The sequence below is a fragment of the Onthophagus taurus genome, chromosome 1 (genome assembly GCF_036711975.1).
Source record: "Onthophagus taurus isolate NC chromosome 1, IU_Otau_3.0, whole genome shotgun sequence".
Taxonomy (NCBI): domain Eukaryota; kingdom Metazoa; phylum Arthropoda; class Insecta; order Coleoptera; family Scarabaeidae; genus Onthophagus; species Onthophagus taurus.
Window position 1 is genome coordinate 6,770,416 of NC_091966.1, and position 15,595 is coordinate 6,786,010.

Genomic DNA, 15,595 nt, shown 5'->3' on the forward strand with positions numbered 1-15,595 from the left:
TCCCGATAGTCCTTCGGATGTGATGCTGAAATGTCTCCGAATGTGGTTGGATTTTGGGTGGAATATACCAAATTGCCAGAAGTTGGAGCAACGACGCTGAAAGATTCATCGGTGAAGACAAAATCTATAATTCGACACTTTGATGATAGAAACAGCGCGGATAATATAGCTCATAAGCGTGCATGTTCCTTTCAGAGTTCTGTTATTTTTGATCATAGCATTTACCATTCCTTTCATAGCCAGAAACAGTCTATAATTGAAATCTTCAGCTCATTTTTACTAGAAAATACCGTAACCACCTTGGTCCCACTGTAGCAGATAGAAATAACATCACCTAAATATACTCTAAATATACAAGTAGAATTAGTGTTGGCATTATGAGTTTCCTAATTGCCAAAGAAGTTATTACGTTATCCTTCTGAGGAGACAGTTCAGTATTTTGAGGTGTTAGGCAAAGTTAGAGATGTACTTGACAAAAACGCTACAACGAACAAACATACCCTGTGCAATGTTTGCGCTTGGCAAGATCAATCTTTCAATCAGAAAATCTTTAGGGAAAAATGGACGTGGAGAATGGTGACAGACTTAAACTGAAGAATTATATTCTTCCTGTTGATAACTCTTTGGGCTGGTTGATTTGCAGAAGTAATACCTTGGCTTTTACACAAGAGTTTTGTTCTTCTCCGTTTAATCAAGAAAATCATAGCTGAAATAATACAAATCCAATAACATTGAAGTTAATTACTTGCTTATGACATGTTTCTAAACTATGTTATATATTCTTAATACTCTTCTAACAAAAATATATATTAAACACTTTGTATCCCAGAAATGATACCATTCCGTATATTTTTATCATCTTTTATAACCTCATATATATCTTTTTGGATTTAGAAAAGCGAGTGTAGGTGTTGAATACCGGAGTATAACTTCGCAACATATTGTGCGCAAGTGTTTGATACGCCCGTAAACCAAAAGCTGCGAAAATCCCGAAATAAAACGTCAATGTATCGGCTGATATTCATTTACGAGCGACATATCGTCGTAAAAGTGGAGTAAAATACGATTTGCGCCCGGAGAATAACGCGTCGCTACAAACCAATATACAAGCGGAACACCGGCCCTCGGTCGCCGCAGTGGGCCGAATTCGGACCTAGAAAATATAAATCCTGCGGTTTTGTTCGACATCGGCCGGGGGGGCACGATTCTCCACGTTTTTCTACCTTCGTTCGAGCACACCACGTGAGCTCAACCCGAAATTTACTGCTCTCTTAACGGTTTATGGACGTTCTGCTGTACGGTGCGGTTTGTGTCACGAAACAAAGGACTACGGGTGTCATTAATAACTAGGAGAATTCGTCCGTCTGCTCTTTATGGCTTTATCGACGTCCCTTGGTAATTCCTTCATTCAGATTAACAAATAGAAATGTCAGCTTTTGTTTGAATCCTTTTCGAGTATTGAAACAATACGAACAAGAAGTGATTAATATTTTATTATTAAGATTGCTGAAAGAGAAATTTGGTGTTTGCGTTAACCTTAAAGATATCACTTGAAGAATTTAATAAAAAACTATCTAAACCTGTTATATGTGTTTTGTGTACTTTTCAAGAAAACTAAACATCGTTAGCAAGGAGGATTGCGCTCGCCGTTTACTTATAGTATTTGCGCCAACTTTTGTTTACATTGTATCTTTACTTTCGACCGCCTTATTTAATTCTTCTGCATTGCTCGATTTATTTTACATCCACCAGGGATTGCTTAGTAATATTTACTTTATCCACATATCTTGTTTGCGTCTTGTTTCACACGATTTTGTCGGAATTTAATACCTAAGTAGTTCCAAAATTACTCATGTTTAAAGCAGCTATAACATTAGGATGCATTCTCTATGTTTGATATTGAATGCTTCGGGTACCTTTGGAATCACATTGTCCGCCAGCCGACCAAGTAGCGCAAATTTTACACACCAAGTATCCGAAACGAGGGCTTCGTCTGAGTCAGAACTTCATACACTAAAGGAGATAAATTGGCTTCCCTCCGGAAGGGTAAGCGGCGAAGAGCAACAACCCTTCTTTAATTAATGAAGGCCCTCCGAGGATATTATAATTGATACACGGTTCAAAGATTCCCAAGGGAGTTTTCTGTAAATCATAACTTTTCAAACTCAACTTGTACAAGATCAGCTATTTATAAAAAATTACTACTTTTAAAAATTTAATTAAAAAACATTTCGCATATAATAAAAGTTTTTCAATTTTTTAATGCACTTTCATTAACTTTTTTATGAATAAACCGGACCGGTAACATAGTCAAATAAAATTAATATATACGACTTTAAGTTGAGGGGAAATAACTTTTCAGCAAACTTTTAATTATTTAGCGAGTCTGCAAATAAATACTTAAACCTTAGTGTTAAAGTTATTTAAATTGAAATCATCGACCTTCTTGGATTAGAGTCTTTAATATGTAAAAGGTTTTTTATCATAATGCTTATGTAGTAATATATCAGAAATTATTTTGTAAGTCATTAACGCCCATTACAAAACGTACTTCCATAAGATGTGAGTTTAAGAATCACGAAGAAAGTTAATGAAGTGAAATTGACAGTCTCCGATTTCAGCAGTAACAAAGCTGGGATAATATAATCCACAATAATGAAGCAATTAGCGTATGGAGTAGAAAGTCTTAGAAGCTGCAATAATGTGAAGAAGCAGGAAATGTTCACAAAAAGATTCCTGCGTTAAGCAATGAAACACTCTATACATCAACAGAAACGGATGCTAAATGTATGCAGAGCGCAAGAAAAAAAAAGACTATGTAATATGTTAGGAGAAAGAAATCATAATTTAATGAAAATCTTAGAAGAAAGTTAAGATCCAGATACTATGATGGTAATGTATCTATTGGAACATAACCTTATTGATAAACCTTGAATATTTTTCATGATCTATCAACGTCAAAACAACAGTGAAGGTTAACCTTTTTATTTTGATCAAGTGTAGAAATTATTAAAAATTACTACCCCAAGTCTGAGTGTGAAGTTTACCTACTACTACTACTAGTCGCAACTTTAAGAGTGCCGTGACATAAGTGCTTCAGTTCAAAATAAGCCAAATGAGTTGATTCCACGCCGTTCACAGAAATTTGGAATCTTTTAAACCACATTGTAGCAAATGTATAAAAATCATGTAGTTTCAACAAAATGTTTACCACATGTCACATAGCTAGTCAAATAATTAATCTATTGAAGCTCATGCGATTTAACGCTGTTAGATTTCTTTATATGGGGTTATATTAAGTTACTAACAGAAAGAGTGGTGCAAAATTGGGTTCAATTAATTTTTCGCTGGAAACGTGCTTGAGGCAGTCGTTCATATGGCCTCCTTGTTCTACTATGGAGAGAGACTGGACAAAAACAAAGACGATTTGAAAAAGACTATTGTTAAAAGAATAAGGCAGATTGAAGGCTGAAAAAACCATGAAAGGGATTGGGCAGAAATAAGTAAGACTGAAAAGATGGTGGTAATAGAAGGAAAAGTTTGTACAAAGACTGGAATGACCTAGAAAAAGAGACAAAGCAGAGAACGAATGGGCAGAAACAAAGAAGGCTAGAAAAAGACTGGTGTTAAAAGAATAAGGAAAATTAAAGGTGATGATGGGAAGAAAGGGAGTGAGCAGAAATAAATATGACTGGAATATACTGGTAATAGAAGGAAGTGATTGCACAAAAACAGGAAAGACTAAAACAAAGCCACGAAAAATAGGAAGAAAATTTGAAAGGATCTAGTAGTAGCAAAAAGAGATTATATAAAAACTGGAAAGACTGAAAAGAGCAGAAGGAGACTAGGTAAAATGGAGAGACTTGACAGAAAGGCAGGAAACTGATAATCAGAGCACGGACAGTTTAGGAAAAGTGCGCCCCTCCACACGAAACGAATTCCATGACAACGACGTAAGTACGTTGTTGTCGCTTTTGACACCTTTTCATCACTAAGTTACTCTTCAAAATTGAATTTCGAAGAGCGATGAGCGTACCTTAGCGAAGAACTTGCTGTGCAACATTAATTAATGAATTAATAAAAATAATATAAAAATACGCACTGAATTATTCATTTTTGGTTTTATTAAATTTATAATTAATAAATTAATTTATAAATTTATGTCGTGACATAAGGTATGACGTATCAGACAGCTTCGCACGCTTCGATTGAATATTGAGACTGTAGTGGGAGGCGTTTTAAGATAACTTTCCTAAACTGTCCGGGCTCTGCTGATAATACAAGAATAAAATAGAATAGAGACGGAAAAGGAAAGAAAAACATTAGGTAGAAAGAAGTAAGACTGAAAAGATACTGGTAATAGAAGAAAAAGGTTGTTCAATGCCTGGACCGACATGGAAAAGGCCAGATAAATTGGTAACAGACTGGGCAGAAGGAATAATCGTACTCTTCATACCATACTCTTTATAATATGGTTACCACTCTATATAAATCTTTCCTTTCTGTCCAGTCTCCCAAGATTTTACCTGGCTACTTTTTGGTCTTTCCAGTCTGTACATTCTTCTTTTTCTATTATCTACTCTTTTCCAGTATCAATTCTTTCTGCCCAATATCCCTCTTCTCTTTCCAGTCTTCATTTTGCCTTATTCTTTTATTAACCAGTCTTTTTTGCTAATTCCTTTTTTGCTTTAAAGTTTTTCTTTTGCCTTTTTTTCGTATATCCAGTGTTTGTATAGTCTGTATAGTATGTATATGTATGGATTCGATAAATATGTGTAAGATTCGTCATTAGTTAAGCGATATTTTGTCTCAAACAGTTGGATTGTATGGATTAAATTTTTCAAGTTAGTAACATATAAACGATAAATTAATCAAGTTTTATTACAATATTACACCCTGGGTGGATTTTTAATGTTTTTTAAATATGATTTTTTTGTAATTGTTTTTAAAAATTCAATCATACTTGCAAATTTAAAAGAGCAATAATATTTTAAAGAGATTGCAATTCAAGAAAGACATTTTCTCCACTTTTCATTTGATTGAACCGAATATAAAATTATATAAACTGCATCCCTAGTAGATTTTAATTCTTAAACGTTTTAAAAGGAAACTGAGGGGAATTAGAGTATCACTTCATTTCGATTGCAGATACGTTTCTGGTCCTTCTGAGTACTTAAGTATAAAATCGATGAACTCAAAGCTAAGAGTTAATCACGTACCACCGCGTAAGCAATTTTCAATGCCCTCACTTACTCCCTTATCGCAGTAGTTTTTGAATTTAAATTTCTTGCTAACTTCTCTGAAGTTTCGTACAAATTAGTACTTGTACTTGTTTGCTTGATAGTTTTAAATTGAATTTTACATATACGCACTTCTGAAATGCTAGGGTACACATAGAAGTTCGTCTGAACGTCAAGTTCCGTCCAATTCAGTTTCAATTTACTTGACACATCCGAATTGTATGTTAATTTCGCGACAATTGCCGCGCGCTAAATTCCAATTTGCCGCATGTTCTGTAAAGTGTTTAGATCGTATGCAAAGTAGCCCGAGAGCACATCTGCCATCCAGTTTATGTATACCTATTCTATTTCTAAACGAATTTGCATACCTAACTCAGATCTCTGGGGACAAGACGTTAATTAGAAATGCCGAAATATCTTGTGCTCATATTAATTGCAAATATCGCAATTACAAGACGATGCTGAAATATGCTAAACAAAATAATGTTTCTTAAAGATTCATTTTCGGTCATTAAGCATAAGTACGATAGTGGATAATTGGAAATGTACTTGTTCGAATTTAACTGCTTGTTATAAATTATGCCGTAACAACGGGAGGTCATTAAGAATTGCGTGATGAACAGTTATTAGCGTAGTAAAAAAACGAAATAACAAGTGTAAAGCTGAGACTGTTATGTCCCCCTGTTGTCGTAGCGACCTCATGAATGTCAATTCGCTTTTATGCTACTTTTATGTAGATGTGGTCCTCGAGACTTTGTGCACTTGCTTATGCAGTAGCTTCTCGTTTAAAATTTATTGGCACGTTCATTAAATAGGTACTCGTCTTATTGTTAGTAATATCAAAAGAAAGAAATGTTAATTTATCTTTTGATCTGCCTTTTAATAAAGTCGAGTTTTTAAGAAGCACGAATTAGAAATGTTATTTATTGAAGAATACATTTTTTACGAGTTTTGATAATTCAGTTTTTCTTATTTCTTTCTGACACGTTCACGCTCAAATTCAAAGGCATAAAATACCACGAATATACCGACAAGGCGAAATTGAAATGCAAAATCATTTCCCGTGGCTTATGAAAGGTAAACAGGGAAAGTCCGGGCGTAAACGTATTCTTTCGAATCGAAACGAGGCGACGACGAATCTCGAAGGAAAGCGAAAATTTTTACACACCTTTCGAAGGCCTTCACGCGGCGAGAATGGGGGTGCCCGAAATCCTTCCGAAATCCGATTTACTGCAATCTAAACAAATAGGCCTTTTTTTGGACCCCCCATTTCTACATAATACGATGTCGGGAATATGTAAGCGGTGAAGTGAAGACGGGTTCTACGTTACCATAAAATGCTTAATACGGACTTTTTTCCTTTTCATCGCCCCGTCCTGAAAACTATAACTCGCCCAATACGACGTTCTGAAAAGTTTACGATCTGGATCATCTTCCGGTCACTATCGACGGAAAATGTGTTAGAACGGGAATATTCGGAACCGCGTTTTTCGATTCTCGCACGTAACGTTCTGATGGGGTCGACCGGAAAAAGCAGGTACTGCGAGTCACAGATGGTAACTCTGAAGCGAAATGTTTTTACTATGATATGAGAAAATGGAAGGGATTGACTTATAATGGTTAGAATTTGCTATTTTCTGAATGTATCGGGGGATTTACCTAGGATAATAAGGAATTTATAAAAAAAGACCTGTATAAATCGATTTTGCGTACCTTATTATCCTTCTGCCATGAACAAGTCCCTCGTTTGTTGAATACTTTACAGACGAGTTGTGCATCTTGACTGGGATTAACTTCCGTGTAGGAGGGTTGCTGCTCGAACCTCTGCACTCCCAGTGCTCCTAGAACAAATGACCATATTATGTAAATACGCCCTGCGGTTTAGGAAACGGACGTTCCGTTGTCCCGTTTCTTTCTCGCACCGTTTCCTTAGAGAATAACAATTGGTAAGGAGATTTCCCCCTTTTCGTACTACTAACAAACACAACTATACGAACTTCAAATCCCCTGATATCCTCAGATAATCATTAGATTCTTCCATTTTCAAAAAGTTACAATGAAAATTAACTTTTTAGGTTGCTTCATTTCAAGTTAAATCAAATAATTGAGTACGGGACAATCTCAACATCTATACACTGACCTATTCTGTTCAATAGTACTATAGTATGCTTTGTGTGACCTGACCACGAGAGATACAGTCGAAAGCAGTTTACAGGTCACAGATCACGAAACTGTAATTGCGTTTGTCTTCAATAGGTCAATTAATTATTGTACAGATAACATTACTTGTTTGATAAACAGAATGTTTCAATAACCTACAGCGGAAACCAAATAATTAGTATAATAATTGAAAAAGTAAAGATTGTAATCATCTCATTATAATGTAAATGAATCCACGAAAAACGATTAAATTAAATTAAAAAAGAAAAAGAAAATTTGATCTAAAATGGGAAGATGTAGCAGTAAAGGGAATCTGTGGCTTTTCCCTTGGCCCTGTCGGTAAATGCAATTTGCCAGTGATAAATTGAACCTAGTACTTACGACAAAGGAAGAGAACTATGCACGATAATATGTGTGTACCGGAACTGCGTCTGCGGAAACCGGGAACAATAAGGACGTCGATAAAACTTTCCCGACGTTGATCATGTTAAATTTGTTTCTGCTGCTGCAATTCCATGCACCCGATTGTCACAGGGTATTATTTAGTTTATCGGTTTACTGTCGCAATACTCTTAATGCAACATCATTAAATTAACGTCATTGAGAGACAATGTTGGCAACAATGCTGATGAATATCGCACTAAAATAACCAAATAGAACTTTGAAAATACTAAGTAATTAATGAAAAGTAATAGTAAGACATGAATGAAAATATGTTATGATGCGTTTTTATTAAAGTTAAATTGAAAGTGATGAGAAAAGCTTGGGTTGCATTATTACATTCTACATCGCATAACGTCGACTTCGAAGGTAAATCTGATTATGTTTCGTTCTGTAAGAAAAGCTTTTCTGGTATTCGGCCCAGACGCGACTCAACGAAAACCCGTGCGCATTACCATACTGTTTTGTGCAAAGCTCCGTGCGGTCTGAATATTAATCTATACTAGACGAGGTCCGTGTATCAGGAACGTGCCACGTTGCTTATATCATCGCGACACCGTCGACGCCTGCCGCTGAAAGCTATAATGAAACTGTTTACACCGGCACACAGGGAGACACGTTAAAGCGATTCTCGTCAGCAGAGCCTTTCTGAAAGCTCACCTGCTTTGGTCGCCGCATACGCTGCGCTGGCTGCGCCATTAACTAATAGCGTACCGGTTAATTTTGAAGGCTTTAATAAATTTGCGGCGGCACGTCTTGCCCGTTTTCCAGAGGCGCCGGTAATTCGATTAACGTGGATTTATCCCGAACATAAAGCATTTTCCGAGTCCCAAACAGTGGAGAGAAATGGCTGAGATTAGAAGAGCGATGTTCGGGGTGAAACCTAAAATATTACGTAACCGTAAAACTTCAGCAGGAAATAATTAAATATTAAAAGAGAAATTACGTGGGACATTACTAATAAATCTTTCCATCTTTATAAAATAATTACCAAACAGTAGATCATAAATACAATCGACATATTATATTAGATTTTATTATTATATTTAATGCCAGTCTTGTGGAATATAAACATTTATTATATCACAGAAGAAAGTAATGGACTAGTTATTAAGATATTTAAACTATTTTGCTTATCAGAATTTCAAGTAGAAAATCTCTCTTTCTTTTCAAGACTACGAGCCGTAACGATAAAGAATGTCAAATTGGACCAAATATGAAGAATAAACACCAAGCATGGGGTTGCAGAGCTTCATGAGGTTCATACTATTTAGGTGAATAACTACTTAATTTGTCTAAGAACCATAATTTTCAAGTTGCAGCTCCACCGAGTATTCATACTACTCAACCAAGCAAATACTTCAATTAACACATCCAGCAAAGTGTTTTAACTAAACTTGACCATTAATACCAAGAAAAATATATTTTACAGATCGTAAAATAAACCGGAAAGAATTCCAACATAAATGTACATCCAATCCAGAAAATCCCTAAGCTCTAAAGTATACATTGATGCAATAGTTGCAGAAATTACCCAAGCAATTGTTAAAAGCGCAAAAATAAAATTATTAAGGAAATGACAACGGCTCAGAAATCCTAAAACTAAGCTTTAAACAATAAATTGTCTCATGGAGTGAAAAAAGAACTAAAAATATATCGACTATAATCATAACAACAGTAATATCTATACAATATCAAAGCAGGCGAAGAAAAAATGTGCTGATAAGGAAAAAGCAACAAATTTCGGATAACATATAACTTAAGCAGTCACAACAAACTTAAACAAATCAAAATTAGAAAATTACAGGCCTTCTATGTGTATTTTCAAAGCTTTCCAAAAAAATAATGTAAATAAGATTACACGACGAATTAAATGAACGTCAGGTTGTACCAGCCTTTCTGTTCGGCAACAGTTCAAACAACGACACTCCAGAGATTAGTAGACTTAATAGAGGATCTAGTTGCTAGAAGTCACATAAACTGTTGATAAAATATGGTGACATGAAATTAAATAATAATCCTTTTATCGTTTCTGCGAAATAGAAGTAAGAATTCTCTACGTATCACGATCACATTTCCTACAAATCACTATAATATACCTATATATTCCTGACATTACCCATGCTATAAACGATGACAAAGTGATGTTTGATAAGGACACAGTTGTATTAGAAAAAATTACGAACTAACATTTCAAAATTTCAAACATTTGCGCGTAAGATTAGTAGATGGTTAAACCTATGGAATTTAGAACTAAACAAACAAAAAAAGGAACAAATTATATGTATTTTTTAAACTAACACTAGCACTATCACTAGAACTAGGTCTAGAACAAGAAACTTTCGGGTTAAGCTGAAAACCCGAAAAGCCTTCGCACTTATAAATTATATGTACGCTATGACAAAGAAGAAAGTTCGGACAACTTGTAACAAATAACCAACTTATTGAATGAAAAAATAATAGATTAAGATTTCGTACTGTCATTCATATCCGAAAATTTGAGGAGTTGGGTCTAAAGTCCCTAAAATCAATCCCATCCCGTTGTGAAGTTATAAATGTGACATGTAGTTGTTAAGAACAGCTGTTTTCAGTCTCTTCTCTGAGATTAACCTAATTTAGATCACATGTCTCATTTGACTGATCTCACGTAATAGAGTTGCACTACTAAATGAAACAGATATAAACATTTTATGGCGGTAATTTTAATAAACAAAAAGAGTAAAACATAAGGGTGGACACTTGTTGGTAGAATTTGGCTCTAGTGTCGCACAGTGGAGACGGGGGTTCAGATCTTAATAAAAAGGGCGTCAAAAACTTAATTTTTCAACCACCGAAAAGTCCGAAACCTCGCACTTTCGCACGTAACCTCACAAGAAGAAGAAAAAAGAAATCCTGTACGACACAATTATATTGAAATCAAAAAAAAATTGTAATAATATTCAAAAGAATATGAAAAGAACTTTAATGATGACATGATCTGGTTATCCGAAAGGAAAATGATATAACCTGAAAGAAATGTAGTATTAAACCATAATAATCCAGCGGATCCAGCTGGTTCATACAATTTTTTTAAATGGTTCGGTTAAAAGAAAAAGGTTCCGTTTCTATTAATCATTTTCCTTAATTCTTCTTTTGCGTTACCACAAAATGGATAAGCACGTGCCCAAGTGAATTTCGATAATAAAAATTTGATGATAAAAAAAAGAAGACGAAAATATCTGAATTAATGAGTGGATTAACGACTTGAATGATTGATTAAGTAAATGATAGAATTAATGACTTGAAGAATAAGCCTGCAAAGAAAATTGCTATTAAAAACTATTCTTCCCAAAATTGAGCCATCCAAAAATAAAAATTAAACCATATTTACCTTCTGTTAATATCCGACGCGAGGAAACCCTTCAATAAAGTTCTTCCAAAAATTAGGGCGAAGGATACAGATCCAACTAAGCCGCAAAGAAGATTTATTTCCAAAAACCAAAATGAAAGTTCATTAAACATTCCCAACCTACGCGAGTGCATACGATCTTGAAAAATCAATTAAACACGTACGTACAACACCACGACTTGATTACAAAAGAGGAAGAGGAGGAAGAGCAAGCATGAACATTACTCAAGAGAGGGTAACCCCACCCCTGGCGAAAATAATCGACCTTACAGAAATCGATATGGTTAATAAATAAAACATCAGAGGAATGTTTTGAAATTTGAAGCTGTTTTAAAATGGTGCTATCCGAAATCGGTAAAGATTAAAACAGTGAGTACATAAGAAATTATTAACCATTTGAGTTAAATTTTAACCGTTTGAAAAAGAAAAAATGTTTTATACAAATGTTTTTTGACTCACCATTTTCTATTACGTAAAATTATTTTCACTTATACAGGGGGCTGGTTGAATTGCCCATCACGTTATCTTTAATTAATGATAAGTAGAATTTAAAGAATGATTTATAATAAAATATGCGTTATTGTACTTAATATTATATTCCATCTACGTTTATCAGTTTTTTTTTGTTCTTCCTTTTATTATTTGATTAATATTTTATAATGTAAAATGATTTGGCTGCCATATACCAGATTTTAATGCGATTTGGTACTTTATGAGATTTTAAAAAGATGTAAGTAATAAAATATGCAATTGTTCTGCCATATAATTTACGACTTTAGAGAAAATAAGATGCACATGTTAAGAGATATCTCAAGATCTTTTATATAGCGCATTAATGGTTGTAGAACAGAATATACCGCCCATTTTGAACAACTTCTAAATATTAATTAAATTAGTACCTACTTGTTGAGCAACGTTTAGTAATTATTTATAGTTTGTTGCTGCATTTCCTTTAAATAATTTAGTAATTAAAATAGTTCTTTTTGATACAAGATAGCGAAATGACACTTTTGCATTCGAGAACGAAAGTTCACGAATATACTCACCCTGTATACGTCACCCTGTATACTTTATCTAATATCTTTGAATAATATCATCTACCTACTGGCTTTGACTATTATCTGACCTAGTTTCAAGGCAAAATCGGAAAAAATGTCGTTTTTACATCGTTTTAAAAGGATGCTGTAATAGGCACGTTTTGGACCAACAATTGAATATCTTAGGAACTATGAAATAGTAACATATACGTTTGTATTAACAAATTTAGTTGTATTCATAATATGATAAAATATACAGGATGTTCTGTATTACCTCTTGCAATAAGAGCAGTCTTTAATGATCTGTGATATCTCTCCAGAATACCGTTGCTTTGGGGATGATAGGTAGATGTATGAATTTGATTTGAACCGAAAAATTTATTAAATTCATTGAAGAGTTTCGATTCAAATTGAGTGCCTTGATCATGCGTAATAGTATGAAGGATGCCAAATCTCAAAAATAATGAGTAAAAAGAGCATTAGCAATCGTGGGTGTCATTATATTGGAAAGAGGAAAAGATGCTCAATTAACACTAATAACAGATGCTTCTTCTACTTCTATTGGTGCTGTTTTAGAGCAATCTGTAAATAATTTATCACAACCAATTGCATATTTTTCAAAAAAACTTTCGCCTTCACAACCTAGATATTCAACTTTTGATCGTGAATTTTATATTTAATATTTTATTTACCATTTACGAATCAATAAAATATTTTAGACATTTGCTTAAAGGTTATAATTTCACAATATTTACTGATCATAAACCTATTATGCGTGTTCAAATCACGTCGGGGTCACCAAAATATGTGGAGTTAATTTAGTGTATTTTATTTTAATCACGTCGAGGTCACCAAAATATGTGGGGTTATTTCCACATATTTAAAAAAATAATCAGTAATTTAAAATAAAAATATTGTACAGGAAAATGAAAAATTGACTTGTTTCTGTTGAAGTCTAATGATTAATTATTATTATTAAAAAAACAAATTTTTACATAGTTACATAAAAAAGAGTAAAAGATTTCTTGATTTTTTTAAAAGGGTAATTGCAGTCAATATGGCAGGGAATATGTGCAACGCCACACTCCGTTACGCTTAAATGGAACACTCTGTATAAGTGAAAATAATTTTACGTAATAGAAAGTGATGAGTCAAACAACTTTTGTATAAAATATTTTTTTTTTTTCAAACGGTTTAGTAACTATTGACCGCCGGCATACTAATAACTAATAACTCACCCTGTATAAAAATCCAACACAAAACCTTTGACTTCTACTCGCAGAAAACTGTGCTTACTTGACCAAGATATCATTGATATAAAAATAAATAATATGATATAGATCTTCGAAAATTTTTTATATAATTTTTATACAATCTGTATTTCTAACCTTGTCGTTCTACAGATGGTTTGTTGATGATAAGAAACGTATGAAATGTCGAAAATAACACCTAGCATATCAAATAATTAACTGTGTTGCTTAAATTTTGGATTAAACCAAGTGTGTTGACCCACATTGATAATTAATCCCATTTAAAAACAGTAATAACCTTTTACCGCGCTAGGTAGGTAGTATTGACCCTTCACGCACCACAAATGACATCAAGCACGCGAAGTGATAAAGTGTTATTATTTTTTTTTTCAGAGTACTCATCGTTTTTACCGTACATCTTAACAGCATGTAATTTGTAGTAGTAAAAGGCTATTTACCACTATTTATTTAAAACGAAGACATAAATTACTGCTGCAATTTGATACATAAAGGCAAACCCCAGATAATCAGTATCTAATTTCGAGAATTTGATGAATATATTATTACACATATTTAATGGGTGTGACATTTTGTCGTTTTTTGAGTCAATATTTATTGGTTAATTAGCTTTTCAATTATGGACCAAACAGCCATCAATTAGGACCATTAATTTGATAAACCAAACCGTTCTAATTAGGTGTAATATTTTCTATCGGCCGTGGTGATTAACAATAATAATAATAATTTGAGTCACCTGTGCGTGGCTGTTTTAATTACGTGCCGCCGCCGATGCGGTTGTTTTAATAATCACCATAAAACCGGATTGGCCATTGCCGCCCATTAGCGTTACCGCCTGCAGCGGAGTCCCAAACTCCCGCGACCAAACCGACACTGAAAAACGACCCCCGAGCCAAATATTATTACATTATGAAGTTTTCTACGCTTGGAAAAATCGGATTTGCAATTTAATTGATGAATGTGACCCGGGGATCGGCGTTGCCCGTGGCGGTCGAGTTGCTGTCGCATAGCACGCGAAATTAATAACTTCGAAAACCCATTAAACAAAATAATAAATCTCATATTTGCACTGGTCGTGGCTTGAATTTGTTTTCCGTCGTTTTTGTTTTGTTTGCGCTTTAACGGAAAGGACAAATATTTTGAATTTCGTGGCCCGGCACGCTGTGTAAATTGCCTGCATGCGCAAAGCTCCGGACACCTAACTGTTCTGCTACCGCCACAGCTTCCCCGCTTTAAATTTCATTTTTACACAATAATTCCGAAAATTCATTTCCACGTACGCGCACTCAATTGGTTTCCGATCCCCTATGTAGAAAAACGGGAGAATTCGCACGGTCATTCGCTCATACAATATAATCGGCATGCGAAAACAAATAAATTAAATTACTTGCTATTAGAATTTAATGTATGTAAATAACCGGGGGGCATTGAATTTATAACATCAAGTATTTTTGGTTAGTAATTAAAAAGTCCAGCAAAAACAATTACTCAACTTTGCAAAGTTTCTAATTTAATGTTAGCTAATACTTGTGATTTATCTATGTATGCATCAACACTTTTTAGTAAACGTTAAATTCCCATTTATCACAGTTAACGAACGGAAGCATAATATAATCACGCATACATAATATTCCTGGCAACACCTACGCCTTGTCTCCCGTAGGCAAAGCGAAGAATAATAATACATCACCTACCTACCTCCGCAGAGTAAATTTTAATCTGCCAGCGGAACGCCTGGATATTTTAATATAACCCGATTAACATATTACACGTTCCTTCTGGCATCGTTGTAATTCACCTCTTCGTAGTAACATTTTGCTCGCCACTTTCAGTTGGTATCTTCGTTTCAGTCAAAAATTCGTAAAACCGTACCGAAGGTCGTTTTTCGTTTAAGCGCAGGCGCAGGTCCGAGAGAAACCGCACCGGGTGCGGCTGTCCGTGTGCATTTATTAAACGGCGATATTGAAGTTTGATTAAAACACGAGTCGGGAATATTTTACGTCAAATTAGCAGTTTGCGGGAGGCGGGCTGCTTTCAAATTACGAGGCGGTTCTGGCCGCG

At 34.5% G+C, this 15,595-nt stretch overlaps 1 protein-coding gene across 5 annotated transcripts in view; it reads right to left on the reverse strand.

Moving 5' to 3' along the window:
- The window catches only part of LOC111418513 (kin of IRRE-like protein 2), a 301,789-nt gene that overhangs the window by 172,580 nt on the left and 113,614 nt on the right, over positions 1-15,595 (reverse strand). For 4 of the 5 annotated variants that reach the window (XM_071195860.1, XM_071195858.1, XM_071195868.1 and 1 more), the window contains exon 2: positions 6,954-7,081. In XM_071195860.1, coding sequence (XP_071051961.1) covers positions 6,954-7,081 — 128 coding nt within the window. Of the gene's footprint in view, positions 1-6,953; positions 7,082-11,211; positions 11,314-15,595 lie in introns of those variants that run through there. The other variant, XM_071195864.1, reaches the window with a different exon arrangement.